This window comes from Phodopus roborovskii, unplaced genomic scaffold, assembly GCF_943737965.1.
Source record: "Phodopus roborovskii unplaced genomic scaffold, PHOROB, whole genome shotgun sequence".
NCBI lineage: Eukaryota > Metazoa > Chordata > Mammalia > Rodentia > Cricetidae > Phodopus > Phodopus roborovskii.
The window spans coordinates 36,455,575-36,473,175 of NW_026125281.1; the positions used below are offsets into that span (position 1 = coordinate 36,455,575).

The following is a 17,601-nucleotide window of genomic DNA, read 5'->3' on the forward strand; positions in this document are numbered from 1 at the left end:
AGGCTCTTGTTTCTTATCACTATACCAGGTCCAGGTGGGGGTGTGCAGGGACTTACAAGCAGGAGGAGGGATAAAGCGTGCTGGCGGCCCCTTTCCCTTCTGAGTTTCAGTTCGATGTCTAACCCAAGCACCTAGGAAACCACAGCAGCGCTATGCGGTCAGCCTAGGAGCCTCCTTTAACGGGGTTTGTTTATTTATTTATTTATTTATTTATTTATTTATTTGATGTAGGGTCTTACGGAGCCCTGTTGAACTTTGAATTACAGGTCCTCCCTGCCTCTACCACCATGACTGCCATTAAGCCGGGGTGTTTTTTGTTTTTTGTTTTTTGTTTTTGTTTGCTTGTTTTGTTTTCTGGACAGGGCTTCTTTGTGTAACAGCACTGGCTGTCCTGGAACTCGCTCTGTAGACCAGGCTGGCGTCGAACTCACAGAGATCCTCCTGCCTCTGCCACTGGAGTGCTGGGATTAGATGCGTTTCCACCACCTCCCAGGGACTGACGCGGAAGGGCAGGCACAGGCTCCGGAGAGCTTTGCTGTGCGGGCATCTCCCGCCTCTGTGCATCCCCGAGGGCCCTGGTGCCAGCAAGCCTGGCACAGCCCTGGGGACCGTCCCTTGGACTAGGGCAGAAGCGCGGGGGGTGGGGCGGCCCTCGGCCGCAAGGCGGTGGCAGGTGAGCAGTCTCCACTCCGCAGAAAGCCGGCCCGAGCCCCGCAGCCATCTTCGGGGCGGAGGCGGAGAAGGGGCGCGGCCTTGGCCGGGAGCCGCCCCGCCCGAGCGGCGCAGCGCGGACTTCCCTGCTCCTGCGGCGCCCGGCCGCGCAGAGGCCGCCATGGGCTGTGCGCGCTGGCTCGCGCTGGGCGGCCTCCTGGCCCTGGCGGGGCTGCTGCAGGCCCGGCTGCTGCCCCCGCACCAAGCGGGCTTCGGTGAGTGCGACCGCTTCTTCTACGCGGGGACCCCGCCCGCCGGGCTGGCGACCGAGGCGCACGTGAGGATCTGTCAGCGCTTCGCGGGCGCCGAGCGCTTTGCCACCCTGTACAGCCCGGGCCACCGCATCCCCGTGTTCTCCGCGTTTCGCGCCTCTCGCCCGGCGCTCGTTAGTGCGGAGCAGCGCGGGCTTCTGGAGCCGCAGGTAGGCAGGGTTCGGCCAGGGCCGGTGGGCGAATGGGTGTGGGAGACGGGACGGGACGGGAGGGGACGGAGGGACCCGAGGTTCAGATCCACTCCCCATCCCCCAGTTGCAGCCTGCCTTGCCCTGGGTGGGAGTCGCCACTTAAGCCGCTGCAAGGGCGGGAGGTCCCCTGGGGAGCTGGCCCTCCCTCCTTGCGGGCGCAGACGTCTGCAGCGTCTGGTTGGTTTCCTGGGTAGTAGGGACCTGGACTGGGAGACTGAGATCCACAGGAAGCACAAGCTTTCCAGGCCGATGCTTGTCCCATCTGCAGGCATTCATTGGGGGCGATGGGCAGGTTCATCCCACTTTACAGGATCAGGAGCTTGCAGACCCCCCCCCCCCCCAAGCTGGTGAGATGAGCTGGTCTTGAGGCTAGAACTGAGAATGTGGGCAGACTTGGAGAAGCTCAGTGGGGTAGTCCCCACGCAGGAAGGACAAACCAGTTCTTCCTGACTCCATATCTATAGATTATCAGACCCTTGGCAATCACGTCACCTTTCACAGTGCTGGGTCTGTCTGGTGGCAGGACTCACTCAGGCTTCTATGGGCCCTGCAGAACCTGCTGACTGGCTCTCCTGTGCCAGATCTCCTGCGACACCGACACCGTGCCCTGCCTCTCTTTGACCTCTCCCCAGCCTCCCAGCGCTGCGTGTCCACCCACGGCCTTTGGTTCCTGCTGGCCACCGTCACAAAAGTTCAGGGTCTCAGGTGGTTCCACCTGAGTGTGTGGGCTGTAACCTCTATCATATTTCAGGCTATCAGATCTTGGCCAGGCAGGTTCCCAGGCAGTCTGCGCCAATATTACCTCTTACATCCTTCCTTCCAGCAGCTTGTTAATCCGCAGGACCTGTGAAGCCAGGCCAGTGAGAAGTTACTGTCTTTGTGAATGTAGGGAAGACAGATGCCGATCTGAAATTACTTTCCCCCAGTGTGCCTCTAGAACCTAAGTTCTTTATGTGCCCTGGGTCTGGGAAGAGAGCAGCAACCTAGTCCATTCTTACCAAGGAGCCCATTAGCATCTGGAGGGACAAACCTACACAGGGTGACGTCATGAGAATTCTTAATACACCCTGATCGCACCCGCTGCCTGTCTGTGTGCATTGAAATCCTGCTTCCTCTAGACTAACTGTTGGCCCGTGAGGACTACAGGGTGGTAATAACATAGGATGCTTGGGGGTTAAGTGACTTCTGTGTGTTCAGTTCTCCGGAGGCACAGGGCAGTAAGTACTAGCTTCTCTTGTGCTGTTCACAGAACACATAATTTAACCAAGGTCAGCAGAGGCCTCTTAGACTTAATCCGTTGGTAAGGTGATACGGGAAGCTTTAGGGTCTGGCTGGCATTTGTGCTGAGCCTGGAAGGGTTAGGTGGGGTTCAGGAAGGAGAGGAAGAGGGAGGAAGAAGAGATTGCAGCTTGTCTTTGTATAGGGTGGGCGTGGCAGATTCTTGAACCCATCCTTGGGAATGATTGGGGCAGGTAAGCCAATACTGTATTATAAACTGTGGAACCCAAGGGCTCAGAATAAAGGGAGCCGTGGGAGGGAGGAGCAGGGGAAGGGGCCACCAGGGGAGACAGAGAGAGCCACGAACCTGCTATTAAGGGAGTCAGAGAGGACAGGGTTTGACGGGGAGGCTGTAGAGACCCTGAGTGGATTGATGTGGTGAGGCTATGGAGAAATAGAGGGGTAGAGCCGAGGGAATAGAATGGAAGCTGGAGCTGAGATGTCCTAGCTTCTGGAAGGTGCTGGAGTACTGGATTATGGCTCAGTGTTTGCCTGGCATGCACGTGGCTGTATGTTTTATCCCCAACACTGCATAAAATGGGGCTCATGCATCCAGTTCCAGTTCTAGCATTCAGATCAGAAGTTCAAGGGCATCCTCAGGCTGTATAGTGAGTTCCAGGCCAGCCTGGGCCACATGAGAATGTCTTAGATCAAGCAGCAAGCAAGCAAGCAAAGCCATTCATTCCTCTCCCCCAATGCTGTTGGAGAGTCGCCAAGGCTGAGAACTGAGGCCACTTTTCCCTGCAGTACCCTGCCTTGAAGTCAGCAAGGGGACCAAAGAACCCTGAAGGGAAGGAAAGGGGAGGGAGGGGACAGACGTGCAGGTGCCTTTGGAAACAACAGCAGGCTGTCCGCCTCTGTCCAAGACCTGCAGCTCAGCCAACGTCCGCCCGTCCGCCGCAAGTCCCGCTCTGGCCTCAGTGTGTACTTCTAGCTGCTTCCAAGAAGTTTCTGTGGCCAAGTCCTTTTGTACCCATAGCACCTTATGAGGTCAGCATGACCAAGATGTCCAGGAGGCAGGAGGCAGGCAATTCAGCACTGCCTATGACAATGAGTCAGGCAGGGTGGCACCAGCCCAGCTGGGCAGCCGGGCAGCTCTCTCACAGCCTGGCCCCTGAAAGAGGCCTCTGAATGGAAGATGCAGAAATGTCGTCGTTGGTGCCTAAAACCTTGGAGGCGGTGTACGTGTACTCAACACCCCGCGAACAAAGTTCAAGCAGCAGGCTGGGCACCTCCTTTCACAAGAGCCTTTGGGGGTTGGATCTTAGTTCCTGGCTAAGTTGTATCCCTTCTGTCACCACACCCCGCAGGAATGGAATGTTGCCCGGCCTGCATTACCTGTGGTCCCCTGGAATGCCTTCCTCACAGCTCCCACCGACCGACCTTGACCTTTCGCCTTCCCCCACTCTACCCTTACACCTTTGCCTGAGTATCTTTTTCCAGAGAACTCCGTACGGGACAGCCCTCCTCCTGAGTAAGGACCACACTCTTAGGCTCTCCTGTACTAGGCTCTCTCCTCATTCTCCACAGGGTCTTGCTGTGTAGCTCAGGCTGCCCTCATGCTCACTAGCCCCTGCCTGCACCTCTGTCCTATGGGGATTGCAGGCTTTGCTCACCGTGGCTGATTATTCTTTTCCTCCTCCCCCTCCTTCTGAGACAGGGTTTCCTTGTGTAGTCTTGGCTGTCCTGGAACTCACTCTGTAACCAGGCTGGCCTCTAACTCAGGGAAACCTCCTGCCTCTGCCTCCTGAGTACTGGAGTAAAGGCATGCACCGTCATGCCAGCTTTGATTTCTTCATTTTTGCACTTACTGCCGTGTTTTGTAATCGTCTAACCCTATTGTCTGTCTGTCTCCCCTGCTTGAGCCCTCGGATTCTGGCTGAGGATGTAGGACATAGGTTACTCACTTTTGCAGATGCAGAGTTTAGCACACAGAAAGGAGTTAACTAATAATGGATCAAATAACTGTGAGCCAGAGGATGGCGTGAGTGTGGCGTGGCGTGAGTGACTCTGTGTGGGTGCTTTTGGTGGGGTGTTTCCCTGGTCAGAAACTTGTCCTTATTGCTGGCAAGCAGCCCCTGCTGTCAACACATGTACAGGTAGAGCTCAGAGTCTTTCTCTGTGGCCTCCCATCCAGCACGAGCTCTCCTACTAGCTCAGAGCCTTGGGGCCTTGGTTTCCATCTGTGCCCACAGGCCCCAGAATCCCCAGCCCTACATCCTGGTGATAGAAAGCTTTGAGATACAGAAAGAGCAATGTAGAGAAAGGCCTGCCGGAGAAAGACTCACCTTTCAACCTAACGTGGACGGATGGTGAGAGACGGGGACATGACTTCCCATGACTACCCTGTCTGGGGACATTCCACCCGAGACTCCAGAACCTGAGAGCAGTGTTGGATTCAAGGAACAGGGTTGTCCAAATCTTCAGTGGCAAACGGAATAATTTTATATATGATACCAATGATTTCCAAAGTATACTCATGCCCAAATCATGCATGAAAGGCCTTATTTTATAAAGATGAACATTAAAGGGAATGGCCTTTCAGCCAGTGATGGCACTGGATATCCACTGAGCTTAGAAGATACGTTAAGATAGATTCATCGCCATCTCCTCATTGTTGACACTAGGAAATTGGTTCAGAGAGGTTAACTGGTGTCTGAGGTCACACAGCTTGGATCTCAACACAGGACGCATTGCTTCTAGTCTAGAGTTCTTTCCATGTGCTTGGGGATTGTCGTGTCTCCTTCGTGTGAGAATCTGCATTTCTCCTCTTTCCCACTGCCACAGGCGAGTGGAAACACGCACATGCAGAAATACTGTCGAGCTTCAGTGGCTCTGCAGTGCTGGGGCTGTTCCCAGATGACCTGGCGACGTTATATTTCATATTTCAGTGAATGCACACGAAGTTTCCCCCTTAGAACACCGACTCCTCAGTCTCTAGTTTCTGATGGTTGCTTCCTCCCTACACACCCAGGAGCAGTTGGCCACATATTTTACTGTCACCTCAGCCCCCTCTTCACTGCACCAGAGAACAGGTGTGTAGAAGCCACCACACTGAAGGCTCTATGTACAGCTTAGTTTAGATTCCAGGCCTGCTGTGTGACCTGGTGTCTGAAGCAATAGTGGCGTCCATTGTAAAGTGGGATTGTGAAAATAAACAAACCAGTATAGTAGGCATGCAGTGTAGTTGGGACTATAGAAAAATGTAGCTAGGATTAATGTGTATACTTTGTCACTATTTAAAGGGTGCCCAGTAATCACAAATGCACACGCTATGTAGGTGCCTTTTGCACAACCACATAGATCCCTCAACGTGAATGTTCTCAAATACTCTACATCCCACATTCATATCTATTGATGTTTAGTAAGGATCAGGAGAGACTAATAGGCCGAATAGATGTTTATTCAGGGAGAAAAAACTTACAACATAGTCAGATGAACACCAGCAGGTTCCTGGTCCCCAGGATGCTTCCGGATGTCCTCCTGTCCCGTGCTGCAAGCAAGAGAGCTCTCTGAGCCCCCTCCTCAGCCTTAGTCCCCCCCCCCATCACATCCCACCCTGTCTCCACCCCCAGTGGGCGTGGTCTATGCCACAGGTGCAGACAAGGTGAATATCACTACACATGTCAGTACTCAGCATGTGTGTAGGGAGAGTCTGAAGGAGTGAAAAATCAGATGGATATATGCATGTGTGTATGGATGGGTGCATGGTGCTTGGATGTGCACACAGATAGCTGCGTGCATGAGGATGGATATGTACATGGTAGATAGATGGGTACATGATGGATGCTTGGCGGATGGGTGCATTGATATAAGGGTGCATGATGGACAGATGAATGCATGGATAGACGATGGATGCACCGTGGATGGATGTGTGCATGCGTGAATGGAATAGACTGATAGAAAACCAGCAACAACAGACAGGTATCAGAGACACCTCCACCCTTTCCGGTGCCGAGCAACCAAGAAGTGTTGTGTCACAAACAGTGAGGGAGGCCACATGAGGACCTGGGTGAGGCTGAAGTGCAGGACTAGGGGGAGGCTGCCTTGCCAATCACTTACAGCTTCCTCAGAGTGCAGGAGCCTTTTCCTTCCCTGGGCCTTCCATCATCTGTGGATCCAGCATTCCCATTAAGCTTCAGGTCATCATGCTAAGGGCTTGCCCTCCACCAGGAGCACATCTACCTAGTGCTAAGTCTTCGTACTAGATCTGGCAAAGGTCTTCACTATTGAAGTTTTTTTAATCATGTAATGACTCTAGACCAGGTGACCCGTGCTTTATAGTTTAGAAAGCTCATGATCAAAGCTGCTAATTAACTTATCCGAGGACACTCAGGTGGCAGATTGCGGTGCCCAGGCTGCTGTACCCTCTTTGGTGCTGAGAACCCAACTTTCTCGCTCCAATCTTCTCTGAGGGAGGGCCTGAGCTTGACCCGTGGTCCTCACATGGTGGGAGGAGAAAACGGTCCCAAAGACTTGCCCTCTGACCCCCTCCACACATGCCCCTGGCACACACACGCCCACCCCATGGATATTTGTTTTCTTTTTAAGAGAGAGAGAAATCCTGGAGTTGAGTGTCTGGGAAGATGAGAAAGGTCTGGGAGGAGCTTGGGAAGGGGAAAAGTGTGAACAGCATGTATTGTATCAAAGTGTTTCAATGAAAACGTTGAACGTTTCTCCAGAGTCCAGCCATCTGAGTAGATCCGCTGTCTCACTGGACAGAACCATGGCTTTGTCACAAACACGTGGCTCTCAAAATCACGGCTTCATGTTGCTGGCGGCTCAGCTTTTGGCTCCTGGTGATCAGATGGAGCATTCCTTAAGACATGAGCATGTTAATCCCTGGGCTTCTAGCTCCTCACTGCAGGCATCTGGCCTGCGGACCTGAAAAGGCATCCACACCCCTGCCAGCACTAACAGTAAAGCGGGGGCAGTAGGCTCTTGTAGGGCTCGCTCTGTGAGAAGTGCCACTCAAGGGGAACCAGGATTTCCCATACTTGAGGTGCAATGCCTATCTGTGTGCCATCACCTTCCTTTTAATTCCACAAAGCCCAGCATGGGTGAGGGCAGTAATTGATTCTGTGTCTATCTGCTCACAGAAGAACCGTGTGTGGGAGGCCCATTCACCCATCCTGTTGTGTTTTCATTCACTCTACCAGACAGAAGTGTAGCTCACCCCAAAGGAAAGCATTATTTAAAAATATAAATCAAACATTATGTTTTAGTTAACTTATACTTTCATTTCAGATTCTCCTGAGCTGTGATTGCCCTTCTGTTAGCAGAGACACACAACACTTTCCCCAAACCCAATGATCTTTACTCCAGAATTCACTGAGCCAATGGGTATTCATTGAGCCTGTTATTGCTGAGATCCCATCGGCGAACCATATAGACAATATTACCTTCTGTCTTAGGGCCTGGTATCTGACAGAGGAAACAGATGACAAGCAAAATGGTACATGAAAAAAAATGTTGCACGGCAGTAATTTTAAGTGTTGAGGAGAAAAATAAATTAATATACGATATCAAGAAAAGTGGGGTTGGAAAGATTTTCCTTGCAATGATGTCACTGAGAAAGTCACTTTTGAGTACAATCCTGATGGAAGGGAAGAAGCCATTGACCAGTTATCTAGGGCAAGAACATTCCAGGCAAAAGGAATTGTAAGGGCAAAGGCCCCTGGTATGCGCAGGCTTTGTTCGAGAAGGAAACAAGAGGTCAGCATGGCTGTGTGGAGCATAGCTGAAAATGAGTTTAGAAGAGGGGAGGGGTGTGGCCCACGCAGGCAGGTGCTGCTGGGCTTTGGGGAAGAATGGACTTCCCACAGTGGGAAATGGGAAGTCCCCCGCAGGGCTCTGAGCAGAGGCTGACAGCACGGTGCACTGCACATGCAATAGAATGGTTTTGGTGCTGTCGTGCATGCGAACAGGAGCGTGGGTGGGCCGAAGGCAGAACTGGAGACTAGATAGAACCGGAGACTAGATAGAAGTGTGTAACCCAGCAGAAACAGCGATGGCTTGTGACATGGCTGTGTGGTTCTCAGTGCATTCTGAAGAAAGGACTAAGGATCTCTGGGTAAGAGGATGGGCGGAGTTGTGATTAAGAGGACTTTTGGTCCTGGAAGAGCCGGTTTGGGAGCATGTCAGGAGCTGGTGTTGGTTGAGAGAGCAAGGATGCTGTGGTGGCTACTGGACCTGGGGAAATGAGTAGCACTGGGTGGATATCTTCTGGAAGTCTGCACAGGGTGTACCTACATTTGGTGATGCTGTTCATCACACCAAAAGAGTTGTTACAGCGTTCCCTGTCTGCTGCTGTAGCAAAATGCTTTGCCGAAAACCATACATGAGGAAGAGTTTATTTGGTTTATAATTCCAGGTCACATGTGTCATTACAGGGAAGTCGCGGTGTCCAGAGCTTGAAGAAGCTGTCACATCACACACAGTAAAGAACAGAGAGCGGTGAATTAATGCACGTGTTCCCTGCTCGGCTTATCTTCTCGACTCTTATGAGTACTGAGTCTCCCTGCCCAGGGAATGGTGCCACCCACAGTGGGTGTGTCTTCTTGCCTTAACATAGAAAGATAATCTTCCACATACAATTTCCAGAGACGCGTCTCCCAAGAAGTTCTGTATGTTGTCAGTTTTACAGTTAACACTAACCATCACAAGAGGGTAGATCTCATGCCAGGCTCTCCTATTCCACACACGCGCTTGCAATCCAGCAAGAAACACTGACACAAAGAAACCTTGGAAGGTGCTAGATTGTTCGATATGCCTGCCACCTTGGCCTGTTGGCTCTGGGGTGTTCACTTGCACCCAAACTCCTCAAGATTGTATACAGTACACGTTTGCTTCTCGATGTGTTGGTCATTCCTCAATAAATTCTCTCTCTCTCTCTCTCTCTCTCTCTCTCTCTCTCTCTCTCTCTCTCTGTGTGTGTGTGTGTGTGTGTGTGTGTGTGTGTGTGTGTGTGTGTGCGTGCGTGTGTTTGGGGCTTAGTTCTGAACATTACAAATGTGTGACACCTTCAAGGTGTCATGCTGCATTGTCTCTATCCCTGCAGGAAGCCTAGCTCTCCAGGGAACTACAGCCACAGGAGCCTAGCACAACCTGAAACTTACTGAGTCAGTAACGGAGGGAGCCCACCTCAGGGACTAGATGAGGTGGTACAGGGCAGAGCTAACTTACAGGTCAAGCCACGCATGCGCATCAGACAAGGGCATGGCTTTCGGTGATGTTTCCTTCTTCTGCATAAACATTCTGGCTTTGTGCTTGGTGGGTTCAAGGCTGGTGGCTTCGTCTGGAAAGTGAGAGTCACTCTTGATGCTGGTGTTATCCTTTTCCGTAAGGCCTTGGTCCTGTTGATCGGTCTGGGCTTTGTGATAAGGTTGGGTGCTTAAGGAGGGGGGAAAACCACAAGGAAGAGGAGAGGAGACACCAGCCAAGGGGCCATGGGTCACGTTAACCATGCCCACTGTCTCAGACAACAGTTTCAAGTTATCAGCGTGTCTCCAGGACTCAGAGGCTAAGACAGCAAGAGGCAGACACAGTATGAAGGCAGAGATGCCAGACCTTTAGTCGGTCACACATCAGATGCCTTCAGGTGCCACAGTCAGTTCTGTAGTAAAGCAGGGTTCCCATTCCTGTTAGGTAGCCCAGGCAGCTGCCATACACACATCTCCGTCTGAAACAACTTAAAGCAGAAGTTTGTTTTTATTATATTTTGTTATATTGTGTAAAATATTTCTATTTATGATGTTTTGTGCACAATATCCTTACCATATTCTATGTATGTATACCTTTACTTATGTTCAAGACATTTTGTATATTGATACAATTTAGGATATTTTTATCATGCTGCACTATTTGGTTCTACCTCTGGTCTAGACATTTCTACTCTACCTCTGTTTTAGAGATTTACGTGTGTGTGTGTGTGTGTGTGTGTGTGTGTGTGTGTGCACGTGCATAGTTATATTGTTTAAGTATTTGTCCCTACTTTACTCAGGGAAGTTTCAACCAGTTTTATAGCTAGGTTTCTGAGTATTACAGATTATCTTCACCCATGTTTCCTTTACCTATGAGATTAGTCAGATATAGATGCTTAATCTTCAGTCATTTCAAAGGCCTGCAGAACATGGCATTTACATGTTTTAGTATTAGTACTCCATTGACATGAGACACTGTTGCTCCTGACAGCACCATGCACTTTCCTAAAAATATGTTGGACACTGTTGTTGCTCCTGCTGGATTCCACAATCGCCTCAGCTAATGGTCTCTTGGGCAAAAACTACCCCCACCTTGACCACTGATTTGGACATGCAGTCCTATGTGCTTGCAGGAGACAAACATAAAAGACTGCTGAACCTTGCCAAGTCAGGGTAAGACAGCCATTCTACCTCCCTGCTGTTGTTGTGGTCTGTCAAGTTCTCTTGGCCTCAGCCCAAACTGGCTGTACCAACGTTGCTGTGAGACCTTGGGTGACTGTTCAGGTGGCTTGCTGTTTCTGTCCTTGCTGCATCTTTTGGAAGTTGCCCATCCGTACTTCCTGTCTACTCTAGTATTGTTATTTTCCTTCTCAGGTCTTTAATGAGGTTAAAGATTAGACCAACACAAATATTATTCTCTCTTCCTGGTTAGATATATTAGGTACTAGACTTAAGTTTTCCAGCTTAGGACAACTCTATTGTAAACTCTGTTATGCCTCCACCCTAGGACTAGATATGTAGGTCGTTTTGTTCTCGATTTTCCTTTTCTTAGAGCACACTTGTTGTTCACTATTTTGTAAATAGTTTTGTATCAAGCCTAAATCTTTTCTTTAGACTAAAAGGGGAATTGTAGCGAGATACTCACTATGTCCACACCTGTGGCACAGACCACGCCCACTGGGGGATGGGGACAGGGGCGGATGTTACCTGGGGTAACTAGGTTCAGGGAAGGGGCCCCGGAGCACTATCTTGCTTGCTGGACAGAGACAGAGAGCATCCAGAGGCATCTTAGGACCAGGACCTTGCTGGCATTCATCTGTCTCTGTTGTAAGTTATTTCTCCCTGAATAAACATCTATTCAGCCTATCTGTTTTTCCTGATCCTTATTATTCTATGATAAGTGAGCTGCTTCTACCAGCAAGGCCCACATTCTAAGTGTCAAGAGCTTTGGAAAATAATGTTCTCCATTGGGGGAAAACGTGGTTCATTACATGAGCCTGTAGGGATATTTCCAGTGCAAACCAAAGTTTGTGATTAGTCTTTTTGCTGTCAATTATCAACTAAGAGCACACAATGAAAGAGGAGTCATTGGGCTTTTAGGAACCATTTCCTCTTGTCTTCATTATTTGGGGGGCTGAATTAACTTAGCCGGAAAGGAATCCTGGTCAGTGAATACTCTGACTTTGTACCCTAATCTGGGGTTTTATGATGAAGATGTCAAGTGCATGCTTTGAACAGGTAGGCAGGTTGAGGGTTACATTTTTGAGAGGGCATTGGGGACTCCAGGAACCGTGTTTGACATTATCTTACATTCATAATAAAGGGAAGGAATGGATCCAAATGCAATTGCTGACTGAATGGACTGGTATGCATGACTGAACAGGACCCTTAAGGAAATGGCCTGTTTGTTTCATTTCTGTTGCCCTGATAAAAAGCAGTTTAGGGGAGAAAGGTTAATTTCAGCTCACCATTTCAGTTCACAGTTTATCACTGTACAGAAGTTAAGGTAGAAACTTCAGACAGGTAGCCATAGTTCATCCATGGCCAAGAGCAGAATGGATACATTTATGCTTGTTTGCTTGGTTGCATGTCCTCCATTTTTATACAGCTCAAACAACCCAGCTTAGTGAATGATGCCACCCACAATGGGCTTGGTCTTTGCACATTAATTAACTTAATTAAAACAATGATTCGCAGTTCCACCCAAAGCAGACAATTCCCCATACCCTTTCCTGGTGGTTCTAGATTGTCACTTAACCCTCACCATTGCAACCATCGTGTGTGTTCTTGAACGGCTTGAGTCTTGTGTCAAGGCAAGTGGGAACATGGCAAGGGAAGCTGAGGTTATGGTCCACCAGCCCGTTGTGTCCCAATCCTTGGGTGTCTCTGTTGGGTCCGCTGTCATAGACGCCTCCTAGGATCAGGCATACCTATTTCAGTGATGAGGACGGTTTGAGACAGCTGGTGGCCTTTCTTTCTGCACCTGAGTCACACCAGCTTCACTTTGTGACCTTTGCCATGTCAATGCTGAGGTTCGTGCTCCCCCGCTTTGAAAGTTGCAACTCAACTTCCTGGTGTCTAATGTTAGCCTGTCCTTCCTGGCCTCACTGTGGTCCTTCTGTGCACTACCCTGAAGCTAGAGAAATTCTCAGAACATTCGCCTCCCTTCTTCAGGGCGCCACGTTTCTCTTTGATAAATGCACGGCTCCTTATCACACCCCACAGAGCTGCTTTGCCCATCACTGCTTCCCTCCCGCTGTATCTGGGCTCACACGCCTTGCTCTGCCTTCAGTGTCGGGGCTGGGGCTTCGTTCTGATTCTTACTTCAATGGCCATCACTTACCCCACCACAAAACTTTGGTACACACTGCAACCTATGTATATTGCTTTTGGCTTTCTGAAATATTCCCTAACTAGGCCAATGGCCCACATGTCTTAATTAGGGTTTCTATCGCTGTGATAAAACATCATGACCAAGACAGCTTGTCAAAGAAAGAGTTTAATTTGGCTCATGGTTCCAGAAAGCTAGAGTTCGTGATAGTGGGTTGAAGGCTTGAGGAAAGGTGGCTGGAGAAGCCGCTGAGAGCTCACATCTTGATCCACAAGAAGGAGACAGAGAGAGACAGAGTGAGAGAGACAGAGAGACAGAGAGAGAGAGAGAACACACCGGGAATGTCATGTTGAAACTGCAGAAGGCCAAGTGACACATTTCCTCCAACAAGACCACAACTCCTAATCCTTCCTAAACAGTTCCTCTAGCTGGGGAACAAGCATTCAAACAGAGGTGCCTATGGGGACCACTCTCATTCAGACCACTCCATAACAATAATGTCACGTCCACACCTGTATTTGCCAGCATGTCATAGCCATACAGCGATTTCTGTGACTGAGCACCACATGACTCAACCCCAAGTCCCATTGAGGCAGGGCTGTGGTTGCTCCTCATTGCCTAACACTGGGGCTAGCAACCTTTTCCCATGATGGGCCAAATGATAAATAGCTTAGGTGGTGTGCGTCAGATGTCTCTGCTGCAATTATTCAACTATTTTTATTTTAACAAGACAGCCACAGGTGATACAGGAAAACCCTATTTATGAAAACCTGTAGGCTGGGATTGGCTCATGGGATTTATATTGCGGGTGTTTGAAAGCTGTGCCATCTTAACCCTGTATGGTCCAGCAGCTGTAGGTAGAGCTGAGAATAACTTCAGGGAATCCTTTTGCTGTAGCGGCCACTGTAGCTGTTCCTTCAAATATATACAAAAGTAACATACACTCATGACCAAATTTTATTTTGAGATTCAAAGTATATAAAAAAATGAATCCCATTACTCAAAGATAGCCAAACTTCCCAGATTGTGCATGTGTAGATGTGTGTATGTAACAGTCCAGAAATCACACTTAAAGATGCATGTACCATTTCAGACTCCTTGTTTTAGTAACCAAGTTTCTAAGATGCCTCTCAAACCCAAGGAAGAGAGCATGTGGAACCTTCCAGTGGGTGAGTTTGTAGAGAGCATTGCAAAAGAGACTGCCATGGGGAAAGAACTCAAGACAACTGGGTTTGTAGCCTGACAGGGCTCTGCAAGCTGGAGAGGCCTGAGAAGAATCGGGCTCTCTTAGGTTCCCAGGAGGTTGAATGGGGACCTCAGTGAGAGCAGGGCCAGCCAAGAGCAGTCCCCAGAGGGCTGGCTCGCCCTGGTGCCAGCCTCCCGTTGGGGCTTCCTTTTCAACACTTGCTGCCAGCTTGGCATTGGCGTGTTCTATTTTAATTTCCCCTTGGGCTACTTCCCCCTCCCGCTGAGTCGGTTGATGGGAAGGTGGTCTGTGCGTCCCTGCATGTCATTTGCTTCTGGGTGTGCCCAGCCGGGAGGGGTGTTGGGAGCCAAAGCAGGAAGGTGTGTGTGTGTGTGTGGCCTGGGAGGCCAGAGGAAGGTGATTCACCGGGAGGAAGACCAGCAGGCCCTCCTCAGTGCCAGGCAGACATCACTCAGTGCCGGAAACGGAGACCTCTCCACTTCTAGGTCTAAAAACAGCAGAAGAGACCACATTTGCGTCCTTCTAATTCCTGCACAGCTGCTTCTGTTCTCAAGGGGATGGGGGGTTGTAGATGCTCAGTGGGGAGATAGGCTTATTTCTTTCCGGGTGGGTCAGTGCTTTGTTTTTTCTGAAAGCTGGAAGGCTTCCTGTCTCTCCAGTGTCCTAAAACTGCTGAGTGGCTCACAGGAGCTCTGCTGTTGCTGTTGCTGTTGTAAGGCAGCTCCTTGTTGTTGATGGTGAGAGGTTTTGAAGGACACTTAATTCCAGTGTGTGGCCACAGTGGGCCTTTCTGCTCTGACAGCTCTGCTAGGAGCATCTGATTGGTCCAGCTCAAAGTTCTTACCCTTCCTGGTAAAGAAGGACTTCTCCCACCCCGTGGGGATGGGCAGTGTGTGTGTGTGTGTGTGTGTGTGTGTGTGTGTGCGCGTGCGTTATATGAGTGTGTATGTATGTTATGTGTATGTGTGTATGTATGTTATGTGTATGTGTGTGTATGTATGTTATGTGTATGTGTGTGTATGTATGTTATGTGTATGTGTGTATGTATGTTATGTGTATGTGTGTGTATGTATGTTATTTGTATGTGTGTGTATGTATGTTATGTGTATGTGTGTATGTATGTTATGTGTATGTGTGTATGTATGTTATTTGTATGTGTGTATGTTATGTGTGTGTATGTATGTATGTTGTGTGTGTGTGTGTACACGCACGCGTGCACGTGGCACACATGTACACACATCATTCTCACTCTGCAGAAGCAAGTTGAGAACATATACCATTCAGCCTATTCTATTTTTATATCTTGTGGAACAATAAAACAAATGCATAGGAAGGCTCAGCCTGCAGTTAAACTGATGCTCACTGTCTCCCAACAGACTGACCCGTCCCCATGAGTGCTTATCTAGTTGTGCCTTCAAATTCTCCAGGGGAAGGAAACTCCACCCTGGCCGAGGCAACCTTTGCCAAGTTTAATAACTGCTTCCATGACTCTTCATCGCTGTTGCTTTTTCCTTGTGGAGGTTCGAGGCAGCAGTAAAGAGAACAGTCTGCCATCTCTCCACCGTCTTTGGCACATATGATGAAACATGGATGTGTCCTATGGACAGGCTGTTGTGCCAGGTGTGGACCAGAGACAGCTGGGCACTGGCCTGGACTTTTCAGTTCGGCAGGACAGACAGATGCAGCAACTGATGTCAATGTAAAAACCATGGCGCTCTCTCTCTCTCTCTGTCTCTCTCTCTCTGTCTGTCTCTGTCTCTCTGTCTCTCTGTCTCTGTCTCTCTGTCTCTGTCTCTCTGTCTCTCTCTCTTTCTCTGTCTCCCTGCACCGCCCCCCCCAGCTTTTTATGGTTTTTCGAGACAGGGTTTCTCTATGTAGCTCTGGTTGTCCTGGAACTCACTCTGTAGACCTGGCTGGCTTTGATCTGCCTGCCTCTGCTGGAACTAAAGGCACACATCATGCCTGACTCACAGTTCTCATCTTAAAGGGAATCAGAGGTAGTTTATTCTGGAGCCATTTTGAGTGACCGTGGTCTAAGAACACAATTTTAGGTTACTCTAATTCCATGTTCCATTGTGGAAAGAGTCTCATGAGGTTTTTACAGCTCCACAGAACGAAAGGAGTCATAAACCAAAGCAAGTTTAAAATAATGGCTGGGCCCACCAGAGCGGCAGCCACATTGAGAAAGCTTCTTTACAGACAGGATGCTATCTGATGACATTTTAGCTCTTTGATTGGGGAAACTAGTGTTCTGGTATTATAATAGCTTCTAAGAGGTTTTATTTATTATCATGAGATGTTGGTTCAGATACAGAGTAGGACAAGGAATAGCTGTTTCAGAAGGTAACACCAGCACAGGGTAAAGCCTCTGAACCTTTAAGAAACAATTCATTCTTCTCACAGAACAGAAACCCTCATTTCTTCATCAGCCCCTGCAGATGCAGAAACTCTTTCCAGGAGGTTGTTTGTTTGTTTGTTTTCAAAGCCAGACTTCTTTTCATCCGCAGTAAACGAAAGCTTTACTACGCAGCCTCGTATCGCGTGCACCGGTCTCTGCTGCCACCATCTTCAGGCCATGCTTGCCGTTCCCACTGAGACTTGTGCAGCCTTTCTCCCCCAGGGCGTGCCCTGCAAGGCTGAAGACCTGAGCTCTCCCTCCGCTCTGCCCAGAATGTTGTGTGGTGCCCATGCCGACTACCACGTCCCTTAGCAGCCCCTGATCCTCCCTGCCTCTGAGAGCTTTCCCTCGCTCGACCTGGGATGGCACCCTCCCTCCCCCCCCCCCCCCCGTGTGCTCCTGATGCCCATCCTCTCCATTCATTTTGTCCCCTCAGTACCATGTGATCTCCTGCACAGATGGATAATTCATTGTGATGTAGAGTAACCCAAAGCCCAACGCCCAGGAGCCAATGCTCAGCTCCCCTCTCTGACTAAATTCATGGCTTTCAAATACCCTGGTGTACATGTGTGTGCACATACCTGTGTGGATGGGGCATAGGAATGTGCACGTGTGTGTGTGTGTGTGTGTACATGTGTGTGATGTGAATGTATACACATGCATGCGTGTGTGCTGTCCGTGGTCTTTGAAGCTGATCCTAGTAACACATTAAAAGCTGTCACTCTCCCTCCGAGCCCTCTGCACGGCGGCCTCCTGTTCATTTGGGGACAGTCTGTCACCTGCTCCTTACTTTAAGGGCTGCTGTTGTTCCTTTACCTCTTGGTACAGTCCCTTGACTGGAATTAGCTGGGCTGCCTGGCTCCTCACAGGCTTGTACCTGCTTCAAGTCTGAGCTCTGCAAAGGCAGCCCGGGGCCTGTCTGTAGGACGAGCAGAGAAAGCATGAGTGGAGGGCTCGGAGCTCCGTTGAGAGCTCTGCCTTGTGCTCACACTATGGACCAGTAGCTCCCCC

At 49.7% G+C, this 17,601-nt stretch overlaps 1 protein-coding gene across 1 annotated transcript in view; it reads left to right on the forward strand.

The window, feature by feature from the left end:
• Window positions 1–726: 726 nt before the first annotated feature.
• The window catches only part of Endod1 (endonuclease domain containing 1), a 28,168-nt gene continuing 11,293 nt past the window's right edge, over window positions 727–17,601 (forward strand). The window contains exon 1 of the mRNA XM_051198955.1: window positions 727–1,132. Within this exon, the coding sequence (XP_051054912.1) occupies window positions 833–1,132 (300 nt within the window). The 5' untranslated portion in view covers window positions 727–832. The remainder of the gene's footprint in view (window positions 1,133–17,601) is intronic.